The sequence below is a fragment of the Neophocaena asiaeorientalis genome, unplaced genomic scaffold (genome assembly GCF_003031525.2).
Source record: "Neophocaena asiaeorientalis asiaeorientalis breed wild unplaced genomic scaffold, Neophocaena_asiaeorientalis_V1.1 scaffold82, whole genome shotgun sequence".
Taxonomy (NCBI): domain Eukaryota; kingdom Metazoa; phylum Chordata; class Mammalia; order Artiodactyla; family Phocoenidae; genus Neophocaena; species Neophocaena asiaeorientalis.
Genome location: NW_020173068.1, coordinates 4,658,799 through 4,675,341, shown reverse-complemented (window position 1 = coordinate 4,675,341; position 16,543 = coordinate 4,658,799). Strand labels below are relative to the sequence as shown.

General features: G+C 45.2%; 1 protein-coding gene across 2 annotated transcripts in view; it reads right to left on the bottom strand.

Moving 5' to 3' along the window:
- Positions 1-1,126: 1,126 nt before the first annotated feature.
- The window catches only part of KIF3B (kinesin family member 3B), a 38,207-nt gene continuing 22,790 nt past the window's right edge, over positions 1,127-16,543 (bottom strand). For both annotated transcript variants that reach the window (XM_024742948.1, XM_024742949.1), the window contains 7 exons: positions 13,794-13,895; positions 13,457-13,579; positions 13,230-13,348; positions 8,744-8,857; positions 7,947-8,052; positions 5,198-5,376; positions 1,127-4,633 (listed from right to left, as the gene is read on the bottom strand). In XM_024742948.1, the coding sequence (XP_024598716.1) occupies positions 4,537-4,633; positions 5,198-5,376; positions 7,947-8,052; positions 8,744-8,857; positions 13,230-13,348; positions 13,457-13,579; positions 13,794-13,895 (840 nt within the window). In that variant the 3' untranslated portion in view covers positions 1,127-4,536. The remainder of the gene's footprint in view (positions 4,634-5,197; positions 5,377-7,946; positions 8,053-8,743; positions 8,858-13,229; positions 13,349-13,456; positions 13,580-13,793; positions 13,896-16,543) is intronic.

Below are 16,543 nucleotides of genomic sequence, written 5' to 3'. Positions count from 1 at the left end.
TATCACTTTACGGCATTTGTCATGATTTGTAATTCTACTTTTGTGTGCATTAGGTTACCATTTACCCTGCCTCCCTCCCCATTAAAGCACAAGCTCCATGCAGGCAGGGACCATGTTGCTCACATCTCTATACCCAGTGCCTAGAACAGCATGGCACATAGTAGGTACTCAACATGTATTTGTTAAGTGATGAGCAGCTTCTCTACAGAGGCCTAGGGTTTTCTAAACATAATATGCCCAGTACTAGCTTCTAGTTTCTTAGGATACAAATTGTTCATGGTGTCTTCTGAACACAGGGTCCTGTCACAGCAATAACCATATTTTATTATTTTTATTATTTTTTGGCAATACCGCGTGGCATGCGGGCTCTTAGTTCCCCGACCAGGGATTGAACCTGGACCATGGCAGTGAAAGCATGAAGTCCTAATCACTGGACCACCAGGGAATTCCTAATAACCACATTTTAAAATGTCTGCTCTCACCCACATACTTGAGTACTTGCTGCTTTAAATGTAATGCTAATCCTCCACCATGGCCCTGCCAGGTGGGGATTATTGGCCCTATTTTACAGACAAGGACCCCAAGGTTCAGAGAGGTAAACTAAATTCCTCATAGTCACACAACTAGTAAGCAGAGGCACAACCAGGATTCAAGCCCAGCTCGGAGTCCACGGTCTGAGCTCCTTCTACTGAGTCCCCACTCCTCAGACAGGGTACATGACCCCCAGGGGGACACGCCAGCAGGCCTGAGCATATGAGACACCGTAAGACCAACAAGTGACCCATTTCTGGTATTTTTTTTCTTGATGGTAAATAACATGAAATATTTCTGCGTTAAAAAAAGATATATATTTTAAAGTACAATATGTAATAAATTTGAAGAAACATAAAAAACAAAACACAGAAATTAAAAGAAATTTCCTGCCTGTCTCAGGAACCTTCATGGAAAAACATGAGAAGCACTTGTCACTCTTTCTTCATTTCATGTCCCTTTACCTCATTGCCATATTTTTAAAATACCAACATTCCAACTCAATCTTCATTTTCCATTCCCACCCTCCTTTCACTAGAAAAATTCAAATGTTTAGAGAAATGGTCAGTGTGTCAGCCACAGGCAAGTAATTTTCAAAAACGTTAGTCAGTTATGAGGACACCTTTTTGTAAGTACAATAAATCTGATTGATTTTTATTACACATCTTAGTTTAGAATCACTTTTACATTCCTAGACAAAGAGATGATACAAATAAATATGAGTTGTAAAATTAGAGCCCCAAGTATTGGCATATTCTTTGTCTAAAGGTAGCCAAAGAGAAGGTCAAGATCAATAGTAACTCCAAAGAGCCATAAAGCCCACTGCCTCCTGCCTGCCCCAAGATCACTCCTTTCATAAATAACCTCAAAAGCATTTTATTCAAGAAACAAGGGTGGGGAGAAGGGGGGCAGGTTTCTGAACAGTACAAGACAAAACCCTGCATGACAGACAATAGCCAGGCCCACTCTTCTTATCCAGGTCCCTCTGAGCATTCCCATTATGGCTTTCAGAGAATATTAATAGCCCCCTTTTCGTCCACTGATGGCGCTGAGATGGCCCAAGGCGTTGTTTGCAGTGAGCCTCGACCTCAAGTGGGAAATGTGAGGCAGAACTGATATCCCACGTTAACAGGGAATCGACGCTTCTCAGAAACCTGGCAACGATTCTACATTCAGTGAAGGAGGACTTACAAGAGCCAGACAGAAGTGGGGCATGGCCCACGTCTGAGCTGCAGAACTCTGTCACGCCCTTGGTCGTGGAGGTGCGGGTGGTGAGATTCAAGCAGCATGCAGGCATTCGACGGAGGACAATCCAATATTAGGGCGGAGTCTTAAGAAAGTGCTTCATGCCTATGATTTGTGGCCTTGGGTTCTGAATCCAGGGGCCTGGGAGACATGGGATTTGAAATCTGAAGCCAGATACATTCCTACCAATCAGAGCAAAAGGGGGCCTCACTGAGGGGGGTTGCACACTCCGTCTCAAACTCCTCCTCTCAGATGAGCTTCTTAGATCCTGTTAGACTTGCTGCCAGACTTCATTAGCTGCTGCTGACTTGAAGGCCCTCAGATGGCTTGGAACATTCTAGCATGACTACAGACATGAAAACCAGGTCCCTCAGTCGACTTGGTAGGTCTACACATTTGGCTCAATTCAGAGCCCAAAGCAGCAGCTTTCCGGTGGCAGCAAGACATCCTACTGTCTACTCTATTCGAACATTTCTCGGATCCATTTTGAGAGAAGAAAAGCACCGGAGACTGCTCTGGGACGGGACGGCTTCACCTCCACCCAGGGGTTCTTCTACTTTGTTTCACAGACCACCAGATGAACACAGCCAAGTACAAGGCAAGCCTGTTTTCATAATCCTGCCTGTCAACTTGGCTTTCTTCTTTTGCCTTCTTAGAAAAGTTCTATGGTCACTCAATCACCTGTGGTCAGAACAGCCACCTCGAGACATCAGTATTCAGCTACAGTGTTATCTGCAATTTTCAGTTCTCAGATTTGCCAAGTGGATATGTTCAGCCTAGAGAATTCAGACTAGCTTCGAGGAAATGTGGTGCAAGAGACAGGTGTAACCGGCAGGTCACCATCTTCGGCTACCCACCCGTTATCTGGTTTCTGTTCAAACAGGTAAATTCTTAGTAAATAATAAAGAGGCCGAGTTTGATCCCGAGAAAGATGAGGGATGCCTCCATTATGCTCTGGGAATTGCTGAAAAGGGCCCTGGGTTCAGAAAGAATGGTTATAAAAAGGAGACAAGCTGTCAGACGACAGAGCTCCATTTGTAGAGCACTAAGACATTGCACTTGGTACCTCCTCTTTCCCACGGGTTCTGATCCAGAAATGTGCCCTGGGAACTGAGCAGCTGAGTTAAAGTATAACTCAAGGCCCACCTGAGTCGCCACCTTCCCGAGGCACCGTGCCAGCAAGGTGCGCCGGTGTGGCCGACTGGGGACGCGTGTTGTCCCCTCAGGCTTGGCTCGTGGACTCAGACACCAACGTGGGAGCTTCCAGCCTGGATTAACCATTCAACGGGCCTTTAACACAGACAAAGGCAACAACTGCACCGCAGCGTATTTCTAAAGTCGGGCAAGTTCTTGATCTCTCTCTCTCTCTCACAAACACACGCAGACACACTGGAAGCTTGCGCTTGCACACCCGCACACATTTATGAGCTTCTCTTAGGGGGAAATGAGTAACATTCACCTAATGACCAACGTAAAATGAAGCTTTGAATTTCAACAATACAAAGAACTAAAACTTACAAACCAAACTAGTATATGTAAACGGAAATTCCTAACTCTCTCCTCTGAGCCTATGCGATCGCACAGCCACACCTCGCCACCACCTTTGGCTCTGCCTGAGAAGAGCCACAGTTCTAGGATTAGGTGAGTTTTCCGCTGAAGGCAGGCAGGATTCCTCTGCATCCATCTGTTATGCCTTCCCTTGCCAATGCACCAAGCCTCTTGACTCCTGACCTGCCTAGTCACCCCAGTGCTCTCTATGCAAATATGGAACAAAACGGGGGATGCAAAAGTGCCACTATGTGTCTCATCCCCCCAGCTCTCGTCCCATCAGAGAAGGCAGAGCCAGCCTCCCTTCTCCCACAAATCAGGCCCACTGCAGAGCATGCTCTGGAGGCAGAGGATGGGCCCAGGCAGGGATGCTCAGAGCATGCGTGCATAGGGAAAATGGTGACAAATGAAGAGTAAAGTGACACGGTGTATGGACGTGGCATCAACTTACAGATTTATGTCTTTGACAAGATGGTCATGGTTCTGAGGTTTTAAAGAAGCTGTTTCCCTAAACTCTCCAAGGAGGCAAAGGGAATGTTATTTCTGTTGCCTCCGACACTGAATCCTTCTGGAGCAGAAGTCAGTAGCTTCCTCGGAACACATCTGCTCCTTCAGCAGATCCCAGAGGGAGATCCACTTCTTACTGAGGGGCATGGACCGTGCCCCTCGGAGGCTTGGCTCCAAATGAGATTTCTCATTTCTACCTACAAAAACAAGCACCTGTTCCAGTTCTAGGGCTTTCGCTTTCCAACCTCAGTATCATTTTATCCTGAGCCTCCAAAGACTTGGTCCTGCTGAGGTGACTCCTGATTCTGCCCTATTGTCCAACAAGAAGGGAGCCCAGTGTAAAGAACAGGCTAGAAAGGAGAGGGGAGAGGGTGGGAGGGCAAGGGAAGGGAGAGGAGAAGGAGGCAAGGGAGAAGGGAAGCAAGGTCACTGGTCATTCTCTTGCTTTCCACTTCGGCTATCGCGCTTTACCTTACCCATGCATTTCTGAGATGCTAATTAAAGGACGGTTCCCAGGGGAGCTGAGTGCCAGATTATGACTGGCATGTTTCAACCAGATTAAGTTGGTTAATCTGCAAAGAGGCCATCGCTCCCCCCCAGGGGAATGGTTCTGGGTTTGGGCTCGAGTCCTCTCTGCGGGTTTTTGCTTGTCTCTTCTCTCAGAAGGCAAACGCTGTTTATACTCTGGGAGAGGAGGAAGTGGGTTTACTTTGGAACCAGCCCCCGAGACTGTGGATAAAGCTGAGATGCGGGGGTTCCTGAGGAAGAGGAGGAGGATCCCGACTTCCTTCCACTTTTAGGTCTGCAAAAGTCAAGCACATACGTACATTACACATCCCGTCTCTGACACAGATCAGATTCCTTTCCCATCAAATGCCATTACATCTCAGGGTGGCCTTGCCTCAGTGGACTTTCAACTGTAAAACCACCAGAGACTGGCACAGCTTGCCCCTCTTCAATGGCCAACACAACCTGCCAACGGAGGAGTGAGATCTCAGGGGAGGGCCTCTGATTCTCAGCAACTGCTATTCCATTAAAATCATATTTTGACTGTCTTCTCCAAATTGGTAAAAAATACTAAGTTTGCAGGTAGAATTCACTCCTTTTTTGGTTTTTCACTCAATTATTTTCCTTAAATTTCAAATCCAGAATTTAATAAGATAGAATTTCTAATTTAGCACCAAATTAAATCCTTGGTCATTTAAACTGAGGCTCAGAGCCTGGGTTGTGGATTCAGATAGACCTAGGTTAACTCGGGCTCCGCCACTTACTTCCATGATAAACAAGCACTTTTGCCACACTCTCCCCTCATTTGTCCTTGTTCAAACATGTTCTGTTCAAACATAGGTCACCAAAAGCCACTCACCTGGCCTTGGGTTTCTTATTTGCAGTGCTTTCAAAGGATGATGCGTCCACCTGTATCTCATCTTCATCCTGCAGAGCCGCATCCAACGCGGCCTGGACTTTGGGGGCAATGGCGGGCCCCTCGTAATCTCTGGTGGTCCGGCTGGGCATGTCCAGCTCCAGCAGCACGATGTTTTCTGCCTGCAGAAGCAGAGCAAAGACCAGCTAGGATGGCCTCCAGTCACACAAAGGGAGTTCAAGCAATCTAAACCCAAGAACAGAACCGCAAATTGCATGCTACTCAAAGCCTACCAAGGGCCCGCCTGGAAGAAGTGATGTAGTTTTATAACTTTCTTCCTGGTGCAATTACAGACGATTTTTATTTTCTTCTCTATGCTTTTCTCTATTTTCCTTTTTTTTTTTTTTTTTTTGCAGTACGTGGGCCTCTCACTGTTGTGGCCTCTCCCGTTGCTGAGCACCGGCTCCGGATGCGCAGGCTCAGCGGCCATGGCTCACGGGCCCAGCCGCTCCGCGGCATGTGGGATCCTCCCGAACCGGGGCACGAACCCGCGTCCCCTGCATCGGCAGGGGGCCTCTCAACCGCTGCGCCACCAGGGAAGCCTTACTTTCCTTTTTTTCTTTTTTTTTTTTTCTTTTTTTCTTTTTTTAAAAAAAAAAAACAAAAAAACACCCAATGAACATGTATTCTATCCTAAGGGGAATAATCAGGGGAAAAGAATAAATTAAGTAGAACCCATTTATTGTAGACAATGTGAAAATACAAAAAGATACGCAGGAGAAAATAGTAGTCACCAATAATCTCCCCACCTACGGCAGCTTTGATGAACTTTTTGGTTGCAGAGGGAAGGAGGCAGGTATGGTGTATATATGTGGAGGGTGTGTGAGTGGCAGTATATGTGCTTATTACCACATTTTAAAAATCAGACTGGGTCCTGCCTCATAACTGGCCTTGGAGATAGATTCCCTCACTTGATATCCCGCGGTGGGCCTTTACCTAGCTCCTAAATACCAAGTTGAGTGTGAAGAGGGAAGAACACCCATGGTTCTACATCTTCCCCTCTAGCTCCTCCCACGCAGTGGTGTTCAAGCCCCAGGGCCCCAGAGGGGGCACGAGGGGCCCCAGCTGGGAGAAGGTGGGGGAAAGAATGGCGTGGCTCCCCTGATCAATTTTATATGTTGAGATACTGCATAACACTTCTCTTATGGAGCCGGTCCATTGCTAAAAATCATCTGAGAGCCACTGCTTTAAATTCTACCTTTAGATCAAGGTAAGCCACCTGGAAACCTACATATTTGACTTGCAGGCTTTAAAATCATGTTTTTGGCTTAAGACATGAAATAACCGGCACTCTCTGAAACTGCTAGAAAAAAGTTTCTGAGGATTGTGTGACACATCACTCATCCTCCACTACATAAAACCTCACCTAATACATCTTTTTTGCTTTTGTTTTCTTTACGTAAAATAACTCAATGCCAGGAAGAACAGTGCCTGAGGAGCTAACTAATCCTAATCTGTTTTGCTCTGGCTGCTAAGGGAGATTCAAAAACATTTAAAATTTTTTAAGTGAAAATCTTTCATTATAAACGTAATACAGGGAATCCCCTGGTGGTCCAGCGGTTAGGACTTGGTGCTTTCATTGCTGTGGTCCAGGTTCGATCCCTGGTCGGGGAACTAAGATCCCATAAGCCACAGAGTGTGGTCTAAATAGATAAATAAATAAAAGTCATACCAGTTCCCCACTGACAGTTAGAAAATACAGATAAGCAAAAAGAAGAAAATTTAAAATGAGTTCACTTCCATTAACCAGCGACAACCAGTTCACATTCTGATCTACTTCACACCAGATTTTTCAATTCATAGATACACTTCCCGTACCAATTGCTCTATAACTTAAAAACACATGTGGGGCTTCCCTGGTGGCGCAGTGGTTGAGAGTCCGCCTTCCAATTCAGGGGACACGGGTTCGTGCCCCGGTCCGGGAAGATCCCACATGCCGCGGAGCGGCTGGGCCCGTGAGCCATGGCCGCTGAGCCTGCGCGTCCGGAGCCTGTGCCCCGCAATGGGAGAGGCCACAACAGTGAGAGGCCCGCGTACTACAAAAAAAAAAAAAAAAAAAAAAAAAAAAAAAAACACATGTGTCTCCTGATTCATCCACTTACCAGCTACCTGACCTCTGAGCCACAGCACTGAGCGAACAGAGCAGGTGAGAGGGCTCAATTAGAGAAAGCAGCCAAGTGCCAAGTACAGTGCCTGGCACACAGCAAGTGCTTATCAATAGAAGCCTGTACGGTGTTTTTATTGTAAAATATGTTTGAGTCCTTAAATAGTCATCAATTATGTCACTTCAAATAACTACTTGACTCACACACATTATGTTAGACGGAAGGACCGTCAGCTCTTTAACGCATTTCCATCTCCTGTTACTAGACATCTACTTTCCTTCCCATCTCCCCGCGAGGCCATTCTGAAGCTCATTATTGGCTACATGGACAGTATGTTTGGACTCTCCTCCTTCCCTCCTGATTTGCTAAATCTCATTCTCTTTTACCTTTTTATTTATTATCATTTGTTATTTATTAATTATACTTATCTATTATTTGTTATAATTGTTATTATTAATATTACTGTCCTCAGGTCCCTCTGGAAAGAGGATACAAACTGTGACTTTGCAGACCGGTGCCTAAGGGTTTACATAAATCTAATCTCTTCTAAGAGAGAGGAGAGAGAAACGCGAGTACAATCTTCTCACCCTATATCGAGCCTCCGGACGAATCATCATGGACATTCTTGCGTGCTGGCTCAATGGTCTCTTGTATCCCACAGCTGATACTGGCCGCTTCATCATCTGTTGATTCCTGGAAATGGACTGTGGTGGTCAAAGCCCTGGCTGGAGTGTGCTCCACAGTCCCAGGATTGGTACTGTGGAACCAGCACTCAGAAAACTGAGCCTTCTTTAGCTAGAACCTGAAGCAAGAAACTCCCTGGACTGAAGGCTGACATGTAAACGGGGCAGGAGCTGCTTATATTTTCTGCTGGAGTGGCTTTCTGATTCAAGTGTGAGCGTCACGCATCTCTTAAGCTGGAAGGGCCCTGAGTCATCCTCCAGTTCTTAGACAGCAGGCACGAAGGCTAGCTGTAGACACTCTCCACCCCCGCAGCCTTAGCAGACATCTGCCATCTTTCCAGCGGAATCCAGATGCAGACTGAGAATCCTTCTCCACATTGCCAGACTGACACGTAAGAGAACACCTATGTACCGCCCCTCCCTTGGCCGAGCAGTTTCACTTGACAGCTGGGGGAGTTGAAAAGCAGGAACTTGGGAAAGGTCATTAGTTCACTGTGATAAAGTCTCCCAATGCCTAATACCATACTCACCACCAAACTTTTACCTCATGGACTTATGGCAGCCACAAAGACCTGCAATTGGTTCCAAGTTTAAATGGATCAAACTGTGTTCTTACCACAGCTCCCTGGCCAAGCCCAGCTTATCAACATTCTTTCTCTCCTCCCCACCTTAAAGTGTACTTGAAGTCATTTGTGACTTACTCCAGTCTGGTTATAGGATGTAATTTCCAATGATCTTCCTCTTCATCAAAGAAGGATCTATTCATAATTTTACTTTTTTCTTCCAGAGGGATGAAGTTTTCTATAATAAGATGCCTGTAAGAGCACACATACACGGGTGAATAGATGGAGAAAGAATACGAAAGGGGTGTTGGCTATCTGGTCCCACGTGAAGTAACTAATAGGTAAGGGTCAAGTCACTCAGCAAACATTTACTGAGCAGGTACTGTGGGCCTAGCCTCATACAAAGAGCTGGTTTACAGACATGAATGACACTTGGTTCTGCCTGAGATAGACAAACACTCTTAGGTATGCTGACAGGTCTGTCCTAGGAATATGGAAAGGTCAATTACGCCCAAGGAGTAGCAGCTTGAGGAGGTGAAAGGACTAAAGAGGAAGGCAATGCCTGGGCTACGCTGGAGTGAACACGTGCTAAGTGACGTATTTTGGGAGGGCCACTGGTACTGCTAAGCCAGCTCGTTAACTTCCAAAATGCTGAAAACAGATTAGAAATTAAACTGCCTTCCTCCAATCCTATGCATTGTTGCCCAAGGTGGAGAACTCCACATTCTAATCACCAGAACAAAGAGCAGAACGAGATGGATTTCAGTCCCTTAGACCCCTGAGAATGAAGACCATTCCTGAGAAGAGTCTCTGCCTAAGAAGCACCCAGGGAACATGGCCAACAATGAAACTGGAACCCACTGGGTTGTGTCTCTCCATGGTGATGACGATCTCCTGCCCCCTCTCTGTGTTCACTCTTTCAAAACCTCAGGATAGAACAATGCCAAAGGGGTGTTAACGTGGGAGAGACACAAAACAAACACCACAGAGGTGTAGGGTGCTATGAGAAACAGGCTGACTCGCTGTTTATTCAAAAGATATTAATTAGAGGGACTTCTCTGGTGGCTCAGTGGTTAAGAATCCGACTGCCAATGCAGGGGATACGGGTTCAAGCCCTGGTCCGGGAAGATCCCACATGCTGCAGAGCAACTAAGCCCGTGAGCCACAACTACTGAACCTACGCTCTAGAGCCTGCAAGCCACAACTACTGAGCCCGTGCGCCACAACTACTGAAGCCCACGCACCTAGAGCCCATGCTCTGCAACGAGAGAAGCCACCACAATGAGAAGCTCACACACCGCACCGAAGACTAGGCCCCGCTCCCCGCAATTAGAGAAAGCCCGAGTGCAGCAACAAACACCCAACACAGCCAAAAATATATATAATAATAATAATAATTTTTAAAAAAGATATTAATAAGAGACATAGCAATGAAAATGGCTTCCTTAAAGAAAAAATATTTTGGAGAGAAGAAATTTTCTCTTTATTTGATATTTAAGAAACTATTTTTTATAACATATATATATATTTTTTTCTTTCTGATTTTGAAGGTCCTATTTATACATTAGAAAATGTAAGAAATACAATTACACACAATTTCACCACCCAGAGATACTCTTATTATTTTGGCATATTTTGTTCTGACCTTTTTTCTAGGTGTACATGCCTAGAAAGAGGACTGACACACACATTTAATATTAAGGGCTCCTTTCCAAATTTAAAACTTAAACATTAAAAGAATCTCTTTGAAAAGTTCCTCTTTTTTTTTTTCTCCTTTCCAAATTTAAAACTTAAACATTAAAAGAATCTCTTTGAAAAGTTCCTTTTTTTTTTTTTTGACCACGCCTCGTGGCATGTAGGATCTTAGTTCCCCGACCAGGGATTGAATCTGTGTCCTCTGGAGTGGAAACGTGTAGTCTTAACCACTGGACCACCAGGGAAGTCGCCTGGAAAGTTCCTCTTTAAAGAAAACTTCGAGCAAATGTGGTGGAAGAACCGATATAAAAAAAACATCATTTTGCAAAACCCCTAATGAAATAATGCAGCCAAACAAAGATCACTGCTGGCTGAAACCATTAGCTCAGTGGTTCTCAAGGCAGGCTGCACATCAACAGCAGTTACAGTATTTTAGCCGAAACTCATGAGAGATCAACGGTTCTCAAAGTGTGTTCACCAAACCAGCAGGAGCAACAGCTGGTACTTGTGAATGCAAATGCTCAGGCCCCACCCCAGACATACTGAATCAGATTCTCTGGGTGTGGGGCCCAGCAATCTGCATTTAACAAGCCCTTCGGATGATCTGGTGCCTGCTGAAAGTTTAAGGACCACTGCCCTAGACCAATGAAATTAGAATCTCTTAGCAGGGACCCAAGCATCACTATTTTTAAAAACTCCTCAGGTGATTTTGGTACGCATCCAAGGTTGAGCGCTCACTTCCAGTTACAGAGAAGTAAGGGAGATAGAGCCACAAGTTAAACGGCACTGTGAAGAAGCAGACTGACAAATCCAGAGCGTGGGATGTTTCTATAGGCTATCTGCCCTAGACTTTTCAACAAGTCAACTATGAAAAAAAGTTTTTAACAGGAAAAAGGATTGCTCCAGATTAAAATAAGCTTAAGAGACATAATAACCAAATGCAATATGTGGTTCTTATGTAGATCTTAATATGTAGATCTTATATGTAGATCTTAATATTAATAAACCAAGATTAATAAACCAAAATATTAATAAACCAAGAAAAGCTGAATATGGACAGGGTACAAGAGAAACAATGTTAATTTTGTTAGGTGGAAAGATATCATTACGTACGCAAAAATCTATTTTATTTCTTCTACACTACACTAGCAATAAACATTCTGAAAATAAAATTAAGAAAACAATTCCATATACAATAGCATCATAAAAATAAAATACTTAGGTATAAATCTAACAAAAGAGGTGCGAAGACTGCACTGAAAACTATAAACATTCTTGACAGAAATTAAAGAAGATTTACATAAATGTAAAGACATCCCATGTTCATGGATCGTAATACTTAATACTGTTAAGATGACAATACTCTCCAAATTGATCTATACAGTCAACACAGTCCCTATCAAAACCCCAGCTGGCTTTTTTTTTTGCAGAAATTGAAAAGCCAATCTTAAAGTTTATATGGAAATGTAAGGGACCCTGAATAGCCACAAAGAATCTTGAAAAAGAACAACAAAGTTGGAAGACTCACATTTCCTCATTTCAAAACTTACTACAAAGTTACAGTAATCAAGACAGTATGGTACTGGCGTAAGGACAGACATACAGCTCAATCGAACAATACTGAGAATTCAGAAATAAGCCCTTACATTTATGGTCAACTGATTTTCAACAAGGGTGCAAAGACAATGAAAGAAGAGCCTTTGCAACAAATGGTGCTGGAACAACTGGATAGCCACATACAAAAGAATGCATTTGGAACCATACCTCAGACTTTACAAAAAATTAACTCAAAATGGATCGCAGACCTAAAGGTAAGACCTAAAACTGTAAGACTCTTGGATAACTTAAGAGAATTGCAAACCTAAGTCCACAATAAAACTTGTACACACATGTTCACAGCAGCATTATTCATTATAACTGAAAGGTAGGAACAACCCAAATGTCCATCAACTAATGAATGGAAAAAATGTGGAATATCCATACAATACCATATTGTTCAGCCATTAAAAAGAATGAAGTGCTAACATGCTACAACATGGATGACCCCTGAGAGCATGTTAATTGAAAGAAACCAGTCACAAAAGACCACATATTGTATAATTCCATTTATATGAAAGGTCAAGAATAGGCAAATTTATGGAGACAGAAAGTAGACCAGTAGTTATTAGGCTGGGGTAGGCGGTAATGAGGAGTGACTGATAACTGGTACAGGGTTTCTTTGGGTGGGGGCGGGGGGCACACACAGATATTCTAAAATTAGATTGTGGTGATGACTTTACAACCCTGTAAATGTATTTTTTTTTAATGACTTGTAGGGGAGTTCCCTGGTGGCTCAGTGGGTAGGATTTCGGGCTTTCAGTGCCGGGGCCCAGGTTCAATCCCTAGTCAGGAAACTGAGATACTGCGAGCCACGCGGCACAGCCAGAAAAACAAATGACTTGTATACTTTAAACAGGTGAATTGTATGGTATGTGAATTATATCTCAATAAAGGTTTTTTAAAGAAAAGCACTGTGGTCATGTATGTAGGTATACAGGAACGAGATAACATGAGGTAAGATTCGCTTTAAAATATTTTTATGAAAGATAGAAGACAAAAGATTGTTTATCATGGAATCTGGGTGATGGGTATTTGGCTGTTCATTATACCATTCAGAAAATTCTAGTTAATAAAAGATTCCCTTTTATCAATAGATAGAAGCCTTCTTTAAAGGCAGGAAGGTAGAGTGGAAAGGAACTTGGAGATCATCTCAGTTAACAGATGGGACCCAGAGACAGAAAATAACTTTCTTTGGAATAAACAGAAGACAGACAAGGTGGCAGGAGATGGGGTGAAGAGAAGTAGGGCCCTGTCCTCAGGGGTGTGTTTCTGACTGAACACACAGCAACCCAGCAAGTGCTAGGGGAGCCCTGGAAGGCCCAGACCTTACTTGAGTTTCAGCTCCCGGGTGAGCTCATTCTGTGTCTGTTCCAGCTCCTGCCGCTCCTTGATGTGCTCTTCTTGGAGGTCATGGATCTCTGCCTTCACTGCCTGAAGCTTGGAGAAGAGCTGGAACCGACAGGAGAGGCAGGTGAGAGGGGCAGCCCTCTAGACAACAGAGTTCTCCCTCTGCCCCAAGCCTCAAGGCACCTCTGCCTGGCCTCGTTTCTTTCATACCTTTTTGAGCTTCTTGGTCTTGATGTCCACCTCTTGCTGCAATGAGCTGTACGTCTCTTTCAGTTCCAAGGTCTCCTCGTCGCGGCTTTCCATCTGTTGCTGGATTTCTCTTTCTCGACGTTTCTGAGCAACATCACAAAATTGATCAGTGTGCCTAGAGACAAGGTCTATACAAGAATATGGGGCTGGGGGCTCCAGATCAGGGTCTCCCGCCAGGAAGGGGCTGACACACTTCAGTTCCGTTCCCTCTGAAGAGTCAAATACAAGAGATATTCGCTCTGTCGCATTAACACACCTCACCCCACACCATTCTCTCCAAAAAGGCATGAAAAGTTACCTGCTCTGCAATCTCCTGCCGTTTCTGCTCCAGGATTTTCTGCTGTTCGTTTGTATGATCTACTATATTTTTTCCTCCAACAAGCAGCTTACTCTCCATGGCCTTTGTGAGAAAAAAGTAGAATCCATCTGATGAGCGGTCTCCCTCAGAACACAGCTCCTCACAGGGAAGCCCATGAAAGATAAAGAGCTCAGGACTGAGCCCAAGGGGATGAACTCTGGGGGAAAATATAGTGTGCTCAGCTGTACCCTTCCCATCACGGGTGGGGCTGAGGCCGCTTTACTGGGGGCTTTATCTTGGAAACACTGAAGATACAGCTTCCCCAGACATACATGAATTGCAGCTTTCTTTTTAAAAAACACTGTTTGGGTTTGTTTGTACAAAGTATTTGACCCCACTAAGAACCTATTAAGCACCTCCTATGTGCTAGGTACTGAGGATGCAGCTGTAAATACAAATCACAAAGCTGAGAGTCCACTGAGGGCCACAGACAAGCAAGCGGCCTCTTACCCTATGGAGTCGGATCCCATCAGGAGGAAAAGACCGAGTAATAAGGGGAGAGGCACACTGGAGGGAGAGAATTCTGGCTTTTGGAGGGGGTCAGGGAAAGCTTCCTGTCTCAAGGAATTAGCTAAGAAAAAAAATTTTTTTTCAGAGGGTAGGGTAGGGAGTGGTGATACATGAAGTTGGCAAAGCAATCAGGGGTCAATTCAAAAACCTCCAAGCCCTGTTAAGGGAGACTAAGCTTGATCCTGAGAACCGCAGGAACCACTGACGTGTCCTTTGAGCGTTAGGGTACAAAATCACACTTGTGTTTTAGAAACAAAACTCCCCTGCGACAGGAAGAATAACTGGAAAAGGGCAGGCTGGGTGGAAGGAGAGCAGACAGGAGGCAGTTTTAAGGGTCCAGGCCTGGGCTAGGGCAGTAGTGGTTGGGGAGAGCAAAGTGGATGGGTCCGAGAGAGGCAGCATTCAGAGGCTTACGGGAGAGGGGCAGCAGCTAGCAATGATAACCCTTCGGAGTCTGGCTAGACTGAGAAAAGGCAGGCAGGAGCGGGCTCTGGGTGGCCGCGGGCATCTCCGTGGAAGTGTCCAGTAGGCAGAGGCTATCGGGCTGGGATATTAGGAGACAGCTCTGGGCTGACTATACAGACTGCAAGGCTTCAGCATTTAGATGGTGGCTGAAGCCAGGGGAAGGATTTGCACCTGAAAAGCATGGAATCCAAGAACCCCACAACCTTGCTTTTAAGAAACTTATACCCCTGCCGCCATGTTTCAGGGAGTGCTTGAAATTTTCCTCTTCTCTCAAAACAAAGGGGCTGGACTGATTACTAACCCTCCCTTCACCACACACATCCTTCTGCCTCTAAAATTCTTTTGTCCTGTGATCTTACAGCATCCAGGGATGGAGAAAGACAGATGTAATGTCATTCTCCCATAAATAAAACTTGTAAGAGGTACGGTGACCTTGAGGTGATGCTGAGTCTTGCCACACTAGGCTTCTGAGAGCTGCCCAAATATCCCAGGTTGTTTAGAGGGTCTAGGTGGTTCCTGGGCTTGAATAACAGATGTGATCTTAGAAAACAGCATGGAGGGGCTTCCCTGGTGGCGCAGTGGTTGGGAGTCTGCCTGCCGATGCAGGGGACGCAGGTTTGTGCCCCAGTCCAGGAGGATCCCGCATGCCGCAGGGCAGCTGGGCCCGTGGGCCATGGCCGCTGGGCCTGCGTGTCCGGAGCCTGTGCTCCGCGGCGGGAGGGGCCACAGCAGTGAGAGGCCTGCGTACCGCAAAAAAAATACCGAAAAAAAAAAAAAAACAACAGCATGGAAATCAAACATGGGTACACCCAGTTACACAAGTGCAGGAGTGAGGAGGGGTGAAGTGACATAATGGAATCCCATAGTAAGCCCCTCCCTGGAACACAGTTACCTCCTAATTGTGTTGTATGTGACTCCATTTTCACACCAGGTCTTGAAAGTCTTGGAAAGGACCCCTGCCTCTGAAGTAAAATAGGACCCAGCTCTGTGAAAGGGCTACTTTGATGCCACAGATAAAGTACAGCTTCGTATGGTCGGGGAAGGGGAAGCAAGAAAGAGATCAGCTGTCATTTTTAAATTAATAAACACAGATACATTTTAGAGTAGAAATTGAAGTTTGCACCAATTCCATAAGACAGAACTTCAAAGGAATTCCGGGCTGTGGTCGGGCGGCGGCCACCCTCAGGTCTCCAGAGCTAGCTCTGCACTCTCTTCTGCCATTAAAGCCCTGTGGCAGCCCAGGGTCCAGGCGCCTGATGGAGTTGTACACTGTGGACAGAAAGAGCACTCAAGACACTCACAGGGGGCGCCTCCACGCTCTACAATACAATTCAGCCACTGCCACACAGTGGTTGACTGCAAGGGAGCCTCTGGGCGGGGGGTGGTGACGGAACTGTTCTGTATCTTGCTTAATCAGAGACACAGCATATGAAAACCACGAGGAGATACCAGTGTATATCTACCAGGTATACAAAAAGTCAAGTCTGCTAATCACAAGTGTTGGTAAGGATGAGGAACAACCAGGACTCATACCCTTCCGGTAGAAGCTTCAATTCACAGGGCCGCATTAGAAAGTGACATGTCACTGTCTAGCGAAGTTGAAGCTACACACACCCTAGGACCTGCCGGTGTCAGGCAAGAAACTCTCACGCACACATGTTCTCCTGGAGCCAAGTACAAGGAATTCAGGGCAAAAAAAAAAAAAAAAAAAAAAA